Raw genomic sequence first — 20,518 nt, 5'->3', positions numbered from 1 at the left:
TTTACTGTGGCTAAAGGGGGCTGGGTTGAGGTGTAGATGCAGACAGGGTGGGTGGAGTTATGTAGGTGTGACGTGCTACTGGGTCTTTTTTTGCATTCGGTGATGGCAGCAACTGTGGTCTGTTCTCTGCTGCTCTCATCCAGATGAGCGAATGGATTTAGATCAGGGGCATGTGAGAGATTTTCTATTTTTCTCCTACACCATTTTTATCTAAGCTGATGATTTGATCTGTGAGACCTCAATCTGTCATTAGCAATTAATTCAAAGAGCATCATTTACAGAGCAGTACAGCTTGCTGTTGCTTTAGATTGCGGACTGCGGTGACTCCCTCCTCATCGGTCCCTCACCTTAACGCGCTGCACCATGGCATTGACGATCTGCACACGGTTTACGGATGAGTACCAGCTGTACGAGGAGCTTGGGAAGTATGTATGTGTGTGTGTGTGTGTGTGTGTGTGCATGATTTACCTTTAAGGGGGATGGTCTGTTTATGAGATGAAGACTGCTGCAGGCTGTGAGTGTGTGTGTGTGCTGCAGGGATGGAGGTGGGATCACTGGCAATGCGACAGCACGCACACACACACACACACACACACACACACACTCACAATTACACAAAGGAATACCCACTGTTATAATTAAATGCATAGCGGATTAGACTGCATGTCCTCCCAAGTCCGTCTCCAGTATATGTGTCACACCGTCAACCTAAATGTCTGTCTGTCTTTCACACACACATACACACTGTCACAACATACAGTGGCTCCATCTCTGATCTGTCCTCATACACAGGAGGAGCAAAGCATGCTGGGAATGGCACATGCTGAGAATCTTAACTATCTTTGCTCTCATCCACTCTGCAGTACCCATGTATGTGTCGGTTCGCTTACCAACTCCAAACCCATATGAGTATGGTTGTATGTTTCCTGGTAATATTTCAGCTTTGAATGTTTTACATCGTACTAGATCTGGACTAGTCATCCAAGCAACTAGTACAAGTTAGTACCGAGGTACCTAAGATCTTTCCCAGGAATAAAAAATCAGAAAATTGTACTTGGTCAATTCTCTGAAGGTCAGGATTTGTACTTGATTGCCTTGGGATATTACTATGGAAATTTGATTGCCTTGAGTTATTACTATGGAAATAGATTCTGTCTCGACCTGGTTCTTACTCAGAAATTGTATTAGGTTTCAGCCCTATAATTACCTGGAAAATATTCTAGGTTTTGCCTCAGTAAATTGTTGCATCAGTCTTCCATCTCTGGGGGGCCTCCATACTTAAGCCCAGCCAGTAATTTCCCCAAATAAAAGGCAAGAGAGCTTTCTATTTTACCAGATAATGTTGTAACCCACCTGTAAATACATTTTCTGATTATATGTATGTATGCTTATTATCTAATATCTGCTTTTCTCAGAGGAGCTTTCTCTGTGGTGAGACGATGTGTGAAGATCTCATCAGGTCAAGAATATGCTGCAAAAATCATCAATACCAAGAAGCTGTCAGCTAGGGGTATGTATATACTGTACACGTGTGTGTATTTGATCCAGTTCTTTCATATCTGTCAGTGTAATGGTTGCCAGTGGTCTGTTTGTCTTCAGGATCCACCAGCATAGAGAACAAACAACCAGCCCCTACCTGCCTCCTTTACTGAGAACCAGTCATCTTTCTTTTTTTACCTTTTACAACAGCCAGTTATCTAAGTCCTTCAGACAGTGAGCTGAATATCGTTCAAAGTTGGCAATCTTTAAGGATGTCTTAATTTTCTAATTGTGCAGAAACCAACAACGTCATCCATTCCAACAACCAATTCGAATCCCACAGTGACTGATTATTTAAAAGGATAAAGCTGATTGTGGTTTCTCGATAGCTGGTTGGTTGTTGTGTGAGGGGAGGAGCTCATTTCTGGTTCAGAGGAGTAAACTAACTATAGTTTAAGTTATAAAGATGTTTGGCTGTTAGTGTGAGAAAGTTGATTGGTTTCAGGAACCATAAAGAAAAAATAGCTGATTGGTTATTGTTGAGAGAAAGATAAAGCTACTTGATTGTTAAGAGGGATGCAACTGATTGTATACATGATGTGGAGAACATTGGAAAAATGAAGCTTTTAAAGGTTGTGGGAGAACAAAATTGGATCAGGTGTTGTAGAACATCAAGTAGTTAACTGGTTGATGTAAATGGAGGAAGCTGATAAGCTGTTGTGGTGAAAAGTAAAGGAGGCTGATCGGTTGTGTGGGTTGTGAGTAAATAGAAGCTGATCATTTGTGAATGCCATTGTGTTGTGTAAAGGGGCGGTTCACGTCTCATTTTGGAGGCGCCAGAAGGAGCCCTGCACCTGCGTAGCTATTAAAGATGAACCCAGTTTGCAGGATGCTTAACAAAGGCAGAACAATAATGTGGCTAAAGTGCCACAAAAGAATGTGTAAGCTACTCAGTCCACCACTGTGTGACAACCATAGTTCTTGAAAAAAAGAATAAAAAGAGGAAATTTTAATTTACAGCCACATATGTAAAAGCTACTCAGTCCACCAGTGTGTGCTAACCATAGTTGTTTTTAAAAAGAATAAAGAGAGGGAAATAAAGGGAGCAGAGCAGCCACTCCACCAACTGAAGCCACTTGCATCCAGCACGGACTTATATGTGAAGTTTGTTAATATGGGTATCATCAAGCTGCCCCTGGATACAGATCACTTGTCCAGGGCAGTTTGACCGTGGGTCGAATCAATAAGTTCCTAGATCTAAACGTTCCTGGACTTTAACAGTGATTTCAAATATTTAATTAAAGGTCAGTTATGCTTACATGATCTTACAGGATGCTGCAGGATTATAGCCTGGGCTTGCATGGCCTGAAATAACTTCCTGGGGGGATTTCAGAAATGGCTTTCCAGTGATCTCTCTTCTTATATCATCTTTTCAGATAGTGCTGTCAGATGCTTTAGACCGGAGTGCTCCAATGCTAAAAATAAAAGGAAATAAGCATGTCCTGTCTATGTATGTGTGTAATTCAGGTTTGTGCCAGTCCAGAGGCTGAACCTTTACTAACTAGGACACTTTTAATTAGAGACTACACACTGTTCTCACTCTGTTCACTTGGCTGCCCTTTTTGGCATCACCCCCCAGCAGTTATTTATTTATTTATTTCTGCTCATACAGTAGCGGGCTCTACTTAAAGAGAAAGAGATTAAAGAAAGTAAATCTGATCGATGACCAGGCTGACATTTTTTATAACAGATTTGAAATCATTGTTAGCTGATGCAAAATGACATGAATTCGAGGGATCTTTAAAAAGTTTCTGCACTTTTATTTTTTGGTTGGAAAAGATGAGGGTGGGAGGAGTAGTAATTGGTCGTTTCTAAGAGGCTGAGAGATGCTTATAGTTCGTATTTAGTGCCATTTGATTTCCACCTTTTTGGATGCTCAAAGAAGCTTTAAGGGGAGGAAGATTTTCATGTGATGATGATGTGAAAGCAGAGGTGCATCAGTGGCTATGCGCTCAACCAAAAACATTTTTGGGACATGGAGCAGGCAGAATGCATTTCAAGAGCTCGTTAGCTGCCGTATGTATATGAGCATTTAGACAGGACCTACACAACACCAGACATTTGTGTAGGTAATGCCTTGTGTGGGTCATGTACAATACAACAGAACTTTGATCTTCCAGTTTGTTAGTAAGTAGGAGTCTAAACACAAGGTCATCGCAATATAGAGCCTTGCTTAAGGACCCAACAGTAGCTGCTTGGTAATGCCAGCATTTGTATACTGAGTCACAACTGCCCCGGTCACCTATTCAACGGAAGGTGGTGCAGTACCTTGCAGCGAGGGAAAATGGAAGTAGACATATACTGTAAATAAATAATGATTCACACAACCATTCGGTTCCAGAGCACCTTAGCTCAAACACCGTTAGCATGCCTGCAGCAGTTGACATTTAGCTCAGCTGTACTGGGCCGCTCAGGTGGCACAGCGGTAAACACACACGCTGGAACCAGAGTTGGGATCTTGAATACATTGTATCAAATCTCAGCTCTGCCTGCTGGCTAGGCTGAGCGGCCACATCAACAATGATGAGTGCTCTCAGGATGTGTCTCTCCATACACAACGCTGAGATGCACTGCACTCGTCAAAGTGTAGGTGATAAGATGCATACGGCATGCTGCCCACGTGTAGGAGGGGGGCATGGGTTAGCTTCGTTCTCTTTAATCGGAGCGGGGATCAGCATTGGTGGAGAGGAAGCATGACGCAATCGGGCAATTGGACGCACTAAAAGGGAGAAAAAGGGGAGAAAATGCATAAAAAATATATATATAAGCTCCATAGTATTGAAGTGGTTCTCTGAGGTTCCTCATGATTTGTTGTCAGACCGCACATTGTTCTTGATATTATTGTAGTTGGTCAAGAAGTAAAACACATGCTATCAACACAACACAAATGTTGAGGTTTTAAGTCATCAGTATGAGCTTTCAGCAAGGCTACTTTGGTAGCATTAATGAGAAGTGTTCTACCCAGTAACTATCATCTTACAACCATAATTTCTTACATCATTAGCCCAGAGTCTTTAGTTAAGCATGTGTGTGCCTTCTCATGTCAAGATAATTGAATAATCTTCTTAAAAACAGATCACCAGAAGCTGGAGAGAGAGGCTCGGATTTGCAGACTGTTAAAACATCACAATATAGGTATAAACACCTACCTACCTGTTTTCATGTTTTCTATTTACTATCCATTCCCATTTCTGACATGTGTATCTGGTCTCTGTGCTTGACAGTCCGTCTCCATGACAGTATATCAGAAGAGGGCTTTCACTATCTGGTGTTTGATTTGTGAGTATCAGTAACAACCTGTATGCATGTGTATCTGCTTTCCGTAAGAGAAAGTCTTAAGGAATTATGGGTATTTATAATTTAATATGTGCATAATTTGTCATTTAATTACAGGGTCACTGGAGGAGAACTGTTTGAAGATATTGTTGCAAGGGAATATTACAGTGAAGCTGATGCCAGGTAGTAAAACATAGTTTTATAACAACGTTTGGAAATGTTATTGGTACTGGGTGGTGAGAAAAGCTGCCCAGCAAGCTCACAACCTAAAAAAACAAACAAACAAAAAAGACCAACCAGAGAGGCAATCAGGTTGCCACTGTTGAACCCTGGAGCAAGGTCCTTAACCCTTAATTGACTGGATAGTAAATTGAACGTAAACGAATTGTCCAGCATATCTGGGACCTAATTTCCATGACTTTACCAATAGGGACAGGTCTTTGGCAGATAACCAAACATGCTGGCCTAGGTGGAAATAAGGCCCCAGTTGCCTCCTCTGGTTTGTGGCAGTCATTCTAAATACAGTGGTGGCATTGAGGGTGGTGTTAGCCTAGTACCAAGCCATTTGACAGCTACCAGTTGTTCTGCAAATGGAATGTCAGCATTGGCCTCTCCTATTACTCTCCTATGCTGGACTGTTGGGTCCTTGAGCGAGGCCCTTAACCCAGTTTGCTCCAGAATTTAATTGTACTATACATGTGTATCTGTATATATGACAAAGGCATACTTTATTCTGCTAAAATTCAAACAGTGACAAGAATGAAAGCCACAGTATATTGTAGGCATATTCTGCCCAGAGCAAGTGTTTCACCCAGGATGAGGGGTTTAGCAAATGCTAGACATTGGAGTGTCCGCTGCAGGTCTTAATTGACCTTCTCTATTGGAAAAACTCCAGGGTTCTGGTCACCCCTGGATGTCCTATATTAGGGGATATAAGCCCCACCGCAGGACTCATGTTCCAACTGTGGTGGGACAAATACAGTTCCAGGAAGGGGGGGTCACCATAATCTGGCTTCTGCTGCTAAGCCTCATAAATTGCCATATTGAGACCCCACTTAAAGGGGTTTACAATTAGTGTTTCCAGGATGACGGCTCACTGGAGAGATGTGGTTGGAGGATCCCACTGCCTGGACAGGGCATCTGAACGGACATATTTCAAGCCAGGTCACTATGACCTAGAAGTCATGGAAAACTACTATTTTACACTGAGTTGGTTGTCCAAGAGAAGCTGAAGAATGAATCTCATATACACTACTTGCTTGTCTTGTCTTGTGGTTTTACTGTAGATGAGAATTCAACCAGATAGGCAAATATGCAATGCCCCAGTGCCTCTGTAGTTCGAGATATTGGAAGACAACTGGTGCATTCATTAGGCCAAATGGCATCACCAAGTACTCGTAGTGCCCAAAGTAGATAATAAAGGCATTCATTTGTCTTCCTGCCATAGTCAAGTCAGCACATGGACCTGGAGATGATATGCCAAACAATTAATAAATAACTAAAGCAAGATTGGCTAGTAGGCAAAAGGGAATACTGATTTTCTGGACAAAGGGGCACCAAAGCCAGTTGATCTGGATGCTTCCTGTAAAAATCTTACAAACAATGTCCCTAATCATGAGTCAGTTCATGAACTCTCTAAACTCCTTCGGATTAATGAAGAACATTTGCCAGCCCAAAATTATAAAGTCAGGCAAACCCTTAATTAAAGTAGACCGGGCTGTGTTTTACATCCAGTAAAATGTGTGACTCAGTTTTAGGAACTGACTTGTGTTTCACAGACTTCTAAGCAAGTCTCCTTAGATAGCTTTTCTACGGGGTGTTTAGGGATCTGTTAGACACCCAAAAGCAAATCAATCCATTCAACCATGAGCCATTTTAATGTCCTAAAATTTACTGCAATAAACATTACTGTAAATTCCCTAAAATCAATGTAAATATCATCTTGCTGCAGGGTTATAATGTTGTGACAGTTTTTTGAATGGCAATAGTGCTCTAAAAATTCTAGAATTTGGTCAGCAAGATCATAAAGTGGTTCTTTAAAGCAGAAAAGATGCAAGTTTTTATATTCTCAGGGGTAAGGGGCATAGTATTAAGTGGCGAAACCCATGCATATTTACAGTTTCTTAACTAACCATGGTTAACAGCATTTAAAATATGTTATATTTTTCTCATCCATTAGTACTTGCTGTGAGTACATCATTTAGAGAGGTTTTGAATACAAATGAGCCACTAACCGCTGATTTTCAATGTCACTCAAAGTCATGAGCTCTTAATTCCATTCATCTCTTTATGGGTCAGGTTACTTGCACTGTGCAGATCAAGTTAAATAAATGTTTTAGCCCCCTCATATGTGTTCAAGCATTGCCAGCACTGGGGATAATGGATATTGATCGACACTTACAAGGTTAGACCCATTGTAATTGATACATGTGCATAAGCTTCCTTTTTTATTTTCTGCAAAAAGCCTACAGCAGTAAGAGGTGTAGATTATCACCAGTGGATCTTTGCTTATGTATTGCCTTATTAACCATGTTTTAAGAAGTCGTAGAGCATAGGCAATGCTGTAGCATGAATTCAAGGCTAACAACCACAATGATGGGCTATTCTAGCAAAATATCTTAAACTCAGTTTGTCCTTGCAAAGTAATAAAACTGTTTCTGTGGTTTCTGTGGTAATTGGGCACCAAGGGATCCTTAATTTTTCTTCTACGTCCTTTGGCTGCTCTAATGAATAACCAGACTGTGTTATTCTCATCAATTGTGACCTTAACCACCTTAAAAAACATAACAAAAATAAACATATATAATCTCTTCACATTAATTTAGCATCTCTGTTTCTCTTGCAGTCACTGTATTCAGCAGATCCTGGAGAGTGTTCATCACTGCCACATTAATGGCATTGTCCACAGAGATCTGAAGGTCATACAAACACACATACAAACACACACACACACACACACACACACACCGGATTATGCTCAGAGTGATGCAGCTTAATGCTCCACTGAGTAACACACTTATTATACCTCTGGAAAAAACTATGCAATGTTACATAATTACATAATATAGTATGACATGTACTACATCAGCCATATGTTTATGGACACCAAAACATCTTATTCTACATCCTGTGCATTAATATGGTGTTGGCTCTCTTTGCTGCTATGCCAGCCTTCAGTGTTCTTGGAAGCATTTTGCTAGATTTTAGAAAATGACTTCAGAGATGTTTTCAGTTATCATTAGGGCTGTTTTGGAAGTATCATGGAGGGAAAAGCTTGTTGTTAAACAATTCAAACCTCCAATAAACAATCCTCCAATAAACAAAGCAATCCCCCACACTGCCTGTAGATATGCTTATTGGGATGTCACATGATCACTAGAAGTTGTGTCACTTATCCTGTGGTATGGTGTTTAATTAGATTCACTATTATGTACAGCTGTATTTAGCATATCTAATGCGGATGCATTTCTTTGTAATAATGTGATTTTGCATTATTTTGATTTAGCCTGAGAACCTGTTGTTAGCGAGCAAGCTAAAAGGAGCTGCAGTAAAACTGGCTGACTTTGGACTGGCTATAGAAGTGCAGGGTGAACAGCAGGCCTGGTTTGGTAAGAATTAAGAACTTGATTTAGTTAAATAAAATGTGATTATAACCAGAATATCTCAGTCAATTTTCACCTACAAATCTTTTTTGATACCAACTCGTAATGGACATAAACAGTTCATGGCAGTTTTAGGGTCTTTGTTTTATTTTACATTTAATTTTTATCAACCGCTTTATCCTGGTGAGGGTCGTGGTGGGTTTGGTTTCACCAGAAAACACTGGGCACAAGACGGGGATGACAGAAATCCATTGCAAGGCCGGCCAACAGCAGTATGGTGGGATGGTGTAATAAACCACTGTGCCAAACTGTCAAACTCTTCTTCTGTAACTAAATAACTGATAACTGTAACTGATAAACTATGCTGGGTTGAAAATGTAAATTAAGCAAGTAGGATGGTTTTGTGAGTCAATTACTAGTTGATAATTAAAAAACAACAATTTAGCACCCAATTAGCCCTCCCCCTTTATTCTCCCATAATTCTGTACTGGTATTATGGCAGGGTGGATGTTCATGTTAAGTAAGTAAGTAAATTGTAGCAAACTGTGCCACCCTAAATTTTAGCTAACTGTGCCACCCTAAATTTTAGCTAACTGTGCCACCCTAAATTTTAGCTAACTGTGCCACCCTAAATTGTAGCTAAGAGTACCAGGCACAGGTTTGTTATACGGGGAAGCATGATGTTCCTACACCAAAAAGCTGCATTCAGGTCCCAAAACCTTTCCTGCATAGAAAAATGCAAAAGCAAAGCTGGCTCCCCCAAAAAAGGCCAAGCTGGCTCCCCAAAACGGGGTAAAAAAGATCAGTAAAGAAAGTTAAAGCAGTAGCCAAAATGCAGCAGCTAAAAAGCCACTTATTACAGCTCGAATAGACCTGGTTATTGACAATCTACAAACAATAACCAAAAGCAACTCTGCATTTATAGCCAATTTGCCTTTGATAATGTGGATCAACAAGACGGTCAGGCAATCGGATGATCAGAACTAGGTATTTTATATATCCTACCCAGGATCTATTTAACCAATCATCACTCACACAAGGCAGGTAACAGCTCTGCACTCTACATTACTAATGTAGCTGTTAAGGGAAGATGATTGTGTATTGGTGTACTTTTAAGTACTTGTTTGTGTATGTTATGTAACAGCCCCGGTGCTGGACCGCTTTGCTTGGGGGGGCAGTAAAACCCAGGTGCGTCGTAGTGGGGGGCAAAGTGGGATAGAGTCACCAGGGCCCCAAATCGGGGGAGGGCTCCATAGGGCACAATGAGAAAAGGAACGTAGAAATAGAGCACCCGATGTGGATCGGCAGTCTGGCAGACGCACCTGGTACCTGCAACCGAGCGCAGGTTCACCAAGAGGAGGGGTGTGTGTCGGAGGAATACAGGACCGAGCGCAATTTAACCAAGGGGAGGGGGGCGTGTCGGAGGAATACGGGACCGAGCGCAGGTCCACCAAGGGGAGGTGGGCATGGCGGAAGGCTAGCGTGGCAAACGCAACCGAGCGCTGGTCCACCAAGAGCGGCCACGGTTCGAAGGGGGCCCACGGTCACTTCTTGTGCATAAGGCCCAGAATTTGGTGCTACGCCCCTGCTTGGGGGGGCAAAGACACAATTTGTGGGGGCAATGCCCCCCTCAGCCCCCCCCCCTAGCGCCGGCCCTGTTATGTAATAATGTGTGTTTTATGTACCGTGATGTGTCTTTGTGTTTTGTTGTGTAGGTTTTGCTGGGACTCCTGGTTATTTATCTCCCGAGGTTCTGAGGAAAGATCCTTATGGTAAACCGGTGGACATGTGGGCCTGTGGTAAGACACAACAGAAACACTTAAAAACTTTAATGTAATGTGTGCAATACAAGTAGCATGAGTATACTGTTGTGTGTGTAGGTGTGATCCTGTACATCTTGTTGGTTGGGTATCCTCCATTTTGGGATGAAGATCAGCACCGTCTTTATCAGCAGATCAAAGCTGGAGCCTATGATGTGTGTAAACAAAGAGATTCTTCATATAATGAGCTGCTATCTGTTCAGATATGCATACAATGACTGAACCATAAATGATCATCGTTTGATCTTATCTTTTAATCCTTGTTTATAATTAATCAAATAGTAGAGCATGACAATTTACTTATTCATCAACACTGCTAACTACACCGACCATGCATAATATTATGACCACTGACAGGTGAAGTGAATAACACTGATTATCTCTTCACCACTTCACCTGTTAGTGGGTGGGATATATTAGGCAGCAACCGAACATTTTAGAAGCAGGAAAAATGGTCAAGCGTGAGGATTTGAGTGAAGTTGGGCCAACTTGTGATGGCTAGATGACTGGGTCAGAGCATCAACAAAACTGCAGCTCTTGTGGGGTGTTTCCAGTCTGCAGTGGTCAGTATCTACAGCGGTAAACCGGCGACAGGGTCATGGGCGGCCAGGGCACATTGATGCACGTGGGGTGCAAAGGCTGGCCCGTGTGGTCTGATCCAACAGACAAGCTATTGTAGCTCAAATTGCTGAAGAAGTTAATGCTGGTTCTGATAGAAAGGTGTCAGAATACACAGAGCATCTCAGTTTGTTGTGTATGGGGCAGCAGAAGGGGGACCAACACAATATTAGGAAGGTGGTCATAATGTTATGCCTGATCTGTGTATTTAGTCTCAATGCTGCACTATTTTACACCCCACTTCAGCTTGTTTTAACTATACTGACTAGTTTGATTGTTCGGTGCTGATTTATCTACTTATGCAATTGAATCATCAAAGAACTGCTTGTTTGATTGATTTAATTAATGTGGTCTGTAGTTTCCCTCCCCAGAGTGGGACACGGTGACTCCCGAGGCAAAAGATCTGATCAATAAAATGCTCACCATCAATCCGAATAAACGCATCACAGCAACAGAGGCTCTCAAACACCCCTGGATCTGTGTATGTTAAACACTGTACACTTTACACTGTACAAATACTTACTAAATCCTATTAAAATAGAGTTTATATTAATCTATTCACCATAGTGACTTTCTACTCTAATGTTTTCTCTGCAGCAACGTTCTACTGTAGCCTCCATGATGCACCGACAGGAAACTGTGGAGTGTCTCAAGAAATTCAACGCCAGGAGGAAGCTGAAGGTACCCATCTCTTCACCCCCTTTGATACATTTTTACTTTCTGTTGTCACAGCTTGACAAACATGATGCAAATTAGCCTAAAGCTGCACTGAAGCTGGTCAAAATGCAAAACCAATGGTCTGTACAGATGCACAGTTTCCAATAGCAACATAAGTCCTGCAGTTCTCCTCTCAAATGAGCACTTTGTTGACCTTATTAAGGTACAGTTGAAGTAAAAATGGTTCTTTGTCTTTAACTAAATAATTGAAACGGTTATATTATGTCATTAAACTTTACAGCATGGCCTTCTAAGTCTTCATTAGTGATTTTGCTTGAATACAGCTTAGATCCACAAAGTTGAATCAGTTCATCTGGACACAAGTTGAACTTGTGACATGTGACTTGGATGAGTGGCAAAACGTATGAACTGATTCAACTTTGTGGATTTGTGTACCTGGATTATTGAGCATGCATCAAGAAATACAGCTTAGGGTTAGTTTAACTGCATCCAATAAAAAAAAACATGGAACAGGGCCGCTCAGGTGGCGCAGTGGTAAAAACGCACGCCAGCAAACCAGAGCTTGGATCTCGAATACATCGTATCGAATCTCAGCTCTGCCATCCGGCGATTGGCCTGTTGTTCATATAGGTAGGGTCTCCTCGTAGCTGATGCGACTGTGACCTCTGCTGGCTGAATGATGGCGCCTGCACAGGGGCGGGGAAGGAGTGCGTTGTTCATGGTGTGTCTCTCCGTACACAGGGCTGATCCGCATTAGCACTCGCCTAGTGCAGGTGAAAAGATGCATACAGCTGCTGCCCACTTGTTGGAGGGGGCGTGAGTTAGGTTTGTTCTCCTCAAATCATAGTGGGGATCGGCATTGGTGGAGAGGAAGCGTGATGCAATTGGGCAATTGGAAATTGAAAATCCAGATCAACACAGATACATGTGGAGCTTTCAGAGTGAATCTGATGTTTTTTACACACAAATGCAGATTCGTCTCATATGCACACTTTGATGATGTTTTACCGCACCACTCAGGCCGAGCGCTGAACAAAGCGACAGTTCCTAGTTAATTTGGGTATTTAGGGGATGTTGAGTTACAAGGTACCACTGTATGTGAAGCTCAGGTAATACTTTCCCTATTAGTTCTTTTCTATAATTCTTTTTGCATTTCTTCTCTTCTTTACTCTTTTATTGCTGTCAGGGTGCCATATTAACCACTCTACTAGTCACAAGAAACTTCTCAGGTAAAAGTTTTAAGTTACACTTGTGTATGTGCTGAATGATTAATTAATCTACTTTTTTTCTAATATTAGAATGTAATGAATAGGGTTATGTTTAGGTATTTGTTTTGTAACAACCAGTATTTTGTAATTCCAGCACTTTAAAAAAGGTTACATTATTAAAAGAAATAGACCAGTAATGTTATTGAGTGTAATAGAGGAACTTGTCTGCAAAGATGATTTAGCAGTCTGGGGAATGCAGTTATTATCCAGTTATTGTTGTTGATACAGACACATCGACATCACTAGTACTGTTTTCTCTGGCTTGTTTCTTAACAAGTTTTATTAAAAATTCATTTTTAGGCACCCAGGTGGCGCAGTGGGATATTCCGCTTGCAGACCAGCACCGAGTTTCTGATCTCCCCGGTTCGAAACTCTGTGTTGCCTCCGGTAGGCTGGGCGCCATCTGGTGGGCATAATTGGCAGTGCCTGCAGCAGATACTAATTGGTCACCATATCTGCAGGGTGGGGGCCAGACTATGTGTGGGTGGGTGGGTCTTCATACGCTGTGTAAGGACCCTGATTGAAGAGACGCCTGTGCAGAATGCAGGGGAGAGAATAGGAGGGCTGTACACGTGTCGAAAGAGGCGTGTACAGCGACGTGCTCTCCTTGGATGTAATCTGGTATCTCTCAGCAGCGGAAGACAAAATTGAGTGTGCTAAATCAGGAGGAAAATGGGGAGAAAATGCATTTTAAAAAATGCATTTTTAAAAGCTTTATCATCATTACATATTGTTTAACTCTCCTTGTCCTTAACACAATTTATTTAATGCTTTAAGTTTTATTATTAATTTAAGTTAAGCTATAATATACTATATTTACTTACTTTTACATTTTTATCATTTGTTTCTCTTCTTTTTTGGGGGGTGTTGAATGAGGTAAGACTTATTAGGTTAAAAAGCGGTCTGACCAATCAGGTGCATGTAGTTCTGCTTCTTGGCCAATGATATGCTGCATGATGGATGCAAAGATTACACAAACAAAATGGGTTAACATAAACAATTAATTAAAAAAATGTTGCTACTGTATTAATATAATCTTAGTGATGGTTTAATCACTGTGTGTTGCAGATTGATAATTATGTAGTCTGTATTATCAGATTTGTAATATACAGTGATGAGTGGTTGGTTGTAATAATCATTTAATACATTAAGAATGTTAAGAATTTGCATTTCTCATTTAGCAGCTTGTCTGAATAATTTAGAAAATTTTTCTTCATTACACTGATTTATTTAAAGCTGCCTGTTGCATGTTTAACGTGTGTAATTATTCTATTATATTTATTAACATTTCTTTTCTTTGTCAATATACAGCAGCCAAAAGTCTGATCAACAAGAAGCCAGACGGTGTTAAGGTTAACATTCACTGTTTAATCTGAATATTTCACTGCCTTACATTAATATTAGTTCTAAACACATCATTCAAAACTTAATTTGACTTTCTTTCCTCATTTACATTAGATACATAATAAATAAAACATATAAATGTATATAATGTATTTGCATCAATATCCATCCATCCATCCATCCCCTTATTCTGTATCTGGGAAGATTAATATTAGATAAGAATGCTTGGCTAGCAATTGAGGTTTTAATATTTCAGTTTATCCCAAATTTATCATTGGGGTTAAGGTCAGGACTCTACAGGACACGAAACTTTCTCCACAATAAACTTGTCTTTATGGACCATCAATTCAGTTTAACAATTAATTTTATACACTGTTAGCATTTGGTGTGGCTAAAACTCAATAATTAGGGGTGTCCACAAATATATGGCCATATAGTGTGGGTTTCTTTCTATCAATGGTTTGTGATCATCTTACTTGGGTGGATCAGGTGTTAAAGCTTCATTTTTTTTTTACTTTTCCAGGCTAACAATAAAGCTAACAAAGACTCCAGCACATCCTCCCCTGCTCTGGTATCTTTAATAACAAGCACCACATTTTCCACTTATTTTATGTATTTGTTTCAGTTTCTATTTTACAATAAAATAACATAAAATGTATACATTTTTATTTTAAGCAAAGTGAAGTCTGATAGTTAATAAACCTTCAACAATTAGTAATGATTTTAACTACTGATGAACTAGTACTATTATCAATTTTAAACCATTTTTTTAAACATTTTTACAGGAACCTCAGACTACAGTCATTCACAATCCAGTGGAGAGAAACAAGGTCAGATATTAATTATTGATTCATTGTGTATTTATTATTAACCATTCATCCTTATTCTATAGTAACATATCACCAGGATGCAAATAAACCTCAATTCTGATCAAATACTAATTTGAATGCTAACATCAACACCATTCACTGTTAGGGTGTCTACGTAAAGACCGTATTTGTGTTCCTGAGATTTACAGGAGTCTGTGTATTTCAGGAATCCACAGAGAGTAACAACACCACAATAGAAGATGAAGATATGAAAGGTGCCTGTGTGTCACTCTGTGATTCATTCCATTTTCTATTCCTCTTACCCTCTATTCATCTCCTTCCTGCCTCTGTATGTGAACACCTTGAATGACATTCTGAACCTGTTAATCCATTCATCTTCTCATTGATGTATTGAGTGTTTAATCATCACTTGTTCTGTAACTTGTTCTGTCCAAAAACATGCAGCCAGGCAAATTGGTACCTGGCCACTAGGATGCATAAACCAGTGCATTGTAGTGCCGATCCCAAGCCCGGATAAATAGGGAGGGTTGTGTCACCTTTAGAGAACAACATGTTCAATGGTGCAATCATTTAATTCTTTAGATGAATCTTATTGAACATTTTTAATAAGAAGAAGTATAAGAGAATAATTATTGGCATAATAACATGCCGCCACTATCAAATATAGGAAAACATATTGTACTGTCTGATAACTGTCTCTGCTGTTCTCCAGCCTGCCAAGTAATCAATAAAGGTAAATTCATCTTTAATGAATCAATTTCTGGTTTAAACAGAATCTGACTAACAGATAAGCATGAATGTTTTTTAATGTTGATCAGGCTATAGACCAATGTGATGTGTGTTTCAGCTCGAAAGCAGGAGATTATTAAAGTTACAGAGCAGCTGATCGAATCCATCAACAATGGAGACTTTGAAACTTATTCGTAAGTACGCATGAACACACACACACACACACACACACACACACACACACACACACTGAAAGATCAGTAATTATTAATGTATTGCTGATTGATTATAGCTAAGTGCTTTAAGGGGTAATAGTGTATTAGACTGCTGTATTGATTAGTGATTGCTAGGGATGTAACGATGCACCACAAGACAGTTAAAAATCGATTCACATGTGTAACGATTCAAAACGGTTTACATGTATCATAAAATCGATATTCACTTTAAAAAGCAGAGGGCACTGGCGCTACTCATCTCGCCTGGTTGATGTCACTACAGGGTTGCCAGGTTCTGAATTTTCCAGCCAAATTTATTTATGTGAGGATACTTTCTTTATTTGTATTATTCATTTATTTATATAATGTGGGATTTATTTCATTTCAGGTTTTTTTTTACACAAAAAGGGAAATGTGCAGCATTGTTTTGCATAGTTTGTACCTACCTCAGAAATAAAAGGAAACTTTGTCATAATTTGTCTTCAATTTAATTTTGTTTAAAAAAAATCGAGAAAAAATCGTATCATGAACCCAGTATCGTAAATCGCATCGCATCATGGGTAGAGTGTATCGTTACATCTCTAGTGATTGCTGATACATGTATAAGTGATTGGGCTGGAGGTAAGGCAGTGGTGGCTCAACAGTTAAGGTACAGGTCTGTTGATTCAAAGGTTAAAGTTTTAAGCCCCACCACTGCTGAGCTGCCACTGCTGGGTTATAAAACACCTCCCAAATGCATTCAAAGGTAAAATGGCACTATAACAAACACTTTAAAGTTGCTTTTCATTGTGTGTGTAGTAAGATTTGTGATCCTGGCTTGACATCCTTTGAACCTGAGGCACTGGGAAATCTGGTTGAAGGACATGATTTTCACCGCTTCTACTTTGAACACGGTATCTATATATAATATCTCTATTAACTGCATTATTGTTTTTCCATTTCATTATTGTTTTCATCAATCACTTTATCATGGTCAGGGTCACGGTGGGTCTGGTTCAACCCGGAAACACTGACTGCAAGCCAGGAAACCCTGAACAGGGTGATTAGGCCAGCCCCTAATCAGACATAGCCAATCATGTCTGTTTGTAGATGACCAATCAGATCATAGTGTCACTGATATTCAAACCCAGATCTGAGTGGTGGTGGGGTGGCATAATAGACAACTTCCAACCCGAGCACTAACTGCATCATTATTATTATTATCCAGGTCATTTACTCACTCACTCACTCACTGTCTTAATTGCTTATCCAATCAAGGTCATGGGTGGGGTGGGGGGGGGGGGGGTGCTGGAGCCTACCCCAGCTTTTCAATGGGCGCAAGGCACACAGTAACACCCTGGACGGGGTGCCAGTCCGTCGCAAGGTCATTTATTATATTATTTGCTATGTATCTCCAGCTCTGTCGAAGGGCATCAAACCAGTTCACACCATTCTGTTAAACCCTCATGTGCACCTGATCGGCGAGGATGCTGCATGTATCGCCTACATACGACTAACACAGTACATGGACAGCGGCCGTCCGCGAACCACCCAGTCTGAGGAAACGCGAGTGTGGCATCGCCGTGAAGGGAAGTGGCAAAACATCCACTTTCACCGGTCTGGAGCCCCCAGCAGCAAGTAAGCCCAATAAACAATATTTAATAACAATGAATTAATCAGAAATGTACTAACTGTTAATTTATTAAAACATTAGTAAAGGGTCAATTGATAATTGAGGGATAGTTAATTAACACGGTACACTACCAGCTCTTTAGAGTGACCAGCAATAAGTAATAAGCCTTTCAGATGGACAGTGTGGCCAGTTAAAATTAATCTTAATTAATAACAAATTAATCAATCAATTGCTAGTTAATTATTAGTCAGCAATCAAGATAATAAATTATTACTGATTTAGTGTGTTATTATTCATACACCAAACAATTACTAATCAAAACCAGACCAGTCAATAGTGAGTCACAAACCAGTCATTATTTAAATAAAGTGATAATTGATCAATTACTAATAAAGAAATTACTTTGAGAAACTACCTAACAAATGGTGGAGAATGCGGGCATAATACCAAGTATATGGACATAAGTGTAACTAAGATCTAACAGTTACAATCACAGATTCTTCTAATTCATTGCCACCAAGCATGACTCATAATTTAATCAATAATCATTACAGTAGTTAAACACTAAAACTGAAATCTCAAAGCCATTCTTCATTCCTGATCAATACCAAAATAAATTTAGGGCGCTCAGGTGGCACACCACAATACCACACCAAAGCTGACATCTCGAACTTGTCAGTTCGAATCTCAGCTCTGAGCACCTACACAAAAAACAATTGGTTAGTTGTTCAGGGTGAGTGCCGGAAGGGAGTCCTCATAACTGATGCAATTACGGCCTCTGCTGGCTAATTGATCGAGGGATAATGAGGATCGGGGTGTGTCTCTCCGTACACAAAACTGATCCACATATGAACTCGGCGCGTGCTGGTGAAAAGATGCGGTCGGCTACTGCACACGTGTCGGAGGGGCCGTGTGTTAGTCACGGCTCTCCTCATGATCAACATAAGTAGAGAGGAAGTGTAATACAATCAGGTAATTGGATACGACTAAATTGGAAGGAAAATTGGGCGGAAATGCTAAAAAAAAAATCTGTTATCATCTATCATTAAATCTTTTACCCTACAAACACTAATCAGTCAACAACTAATCAATCAGTTGCCACTATCCACAATCAATCTCTAATAAATTAATACATAATCAGCCACATACTCATTCATAAACACTTTATAAACAGTGTTACTCAGTGAACCCATGGAAGTTGTAAGCAGCTAATATTAAGAGTAATTAGCACCATTATTGCTGTATGGAGTCTTTTCTTAGTCTTTAACCAACACTAATTAGTGTGATTGCAGTAGTTACTCTAAATCATCCGGCCCGTTGATGACACCACTGCTTGTATACTAGCTTTTGAATCCGTTCGCCCGCCACGCCCGTTTTTTACACTTTTTTGTCCCCATTGGCTTCAATTCATTTTTCGAATGGCAGGTTGATATAGTGAACTTCTGCTCAAACGACAGCTTGAACACAGATACAGTCACCTGTCTGAGAAAAAGTATTCACACCCCCACAAACTGCAGGTCTTCTATACAGCATTTGGATACGCACACCTGCCACGCCCGTTTTTTGCCCCATTCACTTCCATTCATTTTTATAATTTTGAGATATCAAGGCCGTTCCAACTCTAAATCATACAGCCCGTTGATGACACCATGACTCGTATACAGCTTTTGGGTACACACACCCGCTCACCCGCTATTGCTGAAATCACACTCGCATTTTCTTCAGGAAATGCACCTCTCTAGTTTTAAATGTTCTCAATATGCCTGGACCCATGAAATATTGTCAGTGATTGATGCTTAGTCTAATTTTAGGTCAGGAAAAGGTTAATGTACCCAATGTAGCTAAATCCATTGAGGTTGTTAGCAGTCTTTGCCAAATGTAGACTAATCTCAGCTGTATGGAGTATTTTCTTCATTGGTTAGTATAGATGTTCCCAATAGGGATAAACAACCAGCCAATAGTACAATAAAGCTTTAATTTATAAACGTAAGAAGTCACTTGTCATGAAACGTCAGCTTTTGTAAAAATATGTTTTGTGTATTTGTAGTTGATTGAGTCTGAAGTTCCTAAGTGAGATCAACTGCATCTTATCACCAATCAACAATTTATCAAACTACCCAAGTTTCTTCCTGTCAAGATTCAGCCAAAACACACACACACACACACACACACACACAGCCATGTTAAATAGATGGCGTGTGTGTGTTTTTAAGCATTTTCTTTTTAAACAAAAGTTCCTGCCATGTGTTTGGTTCTGGTGATGTACATATATTAAATATGTGGATGTTCATTTATTAATACACTCTGAATCTTAGCTTACCCATAAAATTCTCAGACACACACACACACACACACACTAACACACACTGCAAGTACACATAAAAATAAATAGATATATATCCAATAAGAATGTAGCATATCGAGCACATCAGCTGTGCATGCTAATTTTCATATGTATGAAATTCTCGGACGATCACAAACCTCATTGATATTTATGTTTACTAATGTTAATAAATATCTAATACTTTTACTTCTTTTAGCTTTTATCAAATACCTCATGTTTATCTGTAATTATTACTGTGTTATTATTATTATTATTATTATTGCTGTCTTTCTAGTTTTAAAACGTTTGTCAGCAAAATTATTCAAAACATTTGCTATGATTATGAACAATGATTTTACATTGCAGACATAGCAGAAGACAAATGATTCATGCTGATTATTTTTTCATATGTATACTTGTTATTAAGGTAGCTTATAGTATTGTCTCACCCCCTAAAGCAGTGGTCACACCAGGGTTCCATCAGTGAAATTACATTTAAAAGACCTCTTTGGTAGTGTGGCCAATGAGTTCTTTGTAAGAAAGAATTTTGCAAGTAGAACTTCGTGTATATAAAGTTTTAATTGGGTAAATATGACTAAACTGTTTACAGCATTAAATTCTCCCTTTTTTATTTTTGCACTTTACACGTAATGGTTAGTGAGAT

General features: G+C 39.8%; 1 protein-coding gene across 2 annotated transcripts; it reads left to right on the top strand.

Moving 5' to 3' along the window:
- Positions 1 to 250: 250 nt before the first annotated feature.
- Positions 251 to 20,077, top strand: camk2d2 (calcium/calmodulin-dependent protein kinase (CaM kinase) II delta 2). 2 transcript variants are annotated; one of them, XM_063008572.1, is made up of 21 exons: positions 251 to 425; positions 1,416 to 1,510; positions 4,615 to 4,674; positions 4,764 to 4,818; positions 4,933 to 4,998; positions 7,661 to 7,733; positions 8,321 to 8,423; positions 10,133 to 10,216; positions 10,298 to 10,392; positions 11,214 to 11,336; positions 11,453 to 11,536; positions 12,720 to 12,762; positions 14,116 to 14,153; positions 14,669 to 14,716; positions 14,931 to 14,975; positions 15,181 to 15,229; positions 15,688 to 15,708; positions 15,823 to 15,898; positions 16,718 to 16,812; positions 17,317 to 17,536; positions 19,579 to 20,077. In XM_063008572.1, the coding sequence occupies exons 1-21, from the start codon at positions 364 to 366 to the stop codon at positions 19,580 to 19,582; spliced, it is 1,539 nt and encodes a 512-aa protein (XP_062864642.1). In that variant the 5' UTR covers positions 251 to 363; the 3' UTR covers positions 19,583 to 20,077. The 2 variants fall into 2 exon arrangements, with proteins under 2 accessions (XP_062864642.1, XP_062864641.1); XM_063008571.1 differs by having other exon boundaries at positions 14,113 to 14,153.
- The last annotated feature ends 441 nt before the right edge of the window (positions 20,078 to 20,518 follow it).

The sequence above is a fragment of the Trichomycterus rosablanca genome, chromosome 14, assembly GCF_030014385.1.
Source record: "Trichomycterus rosablanca isolate fTriRos1 chromosome 14, fTriRos1.hap1, whole genome shotgun sequence".
In the NCBI taxonomy this organism is placed as follows: Eukaryota; Metazoa; Chordata; class Actinopteri; order Siluriformes; family Trichomycteridae; genus Trichomycterus; species Trichomycterus rosablanca.
Note: the sequence above shows the minus strand (reverse complement) of the source record. Positions and strands in the feature narration are given on the sequence as shown.

What these genes read in the sequence shown, in the direction of transcription:
- camk2d2 (XM_063008571.1), top strand. Translation starts at nt 364, where the DNA reads ATGGCATTGACGATCTGCACACGGTTTACGGATGAGTACCAGCTGTAC. An exon ending in GTTAAAACATCACAATATAG is followed by an intron (nt 4,675 to 4,763) that starts GTATAAACACCT and finishes TGTGCTTGACAG; the next exon opens with TCCGTCTCCATGACAGTATA. An exon ending in TACAGTGAAGCTGATGCCAG is followed by an intron (nt 4,999 to 7,660) that starts GTAGTAAAACAT and finishes TTTCTCTTGCAG; the next exon opens with TCACTGTATTCAGCAGATCC.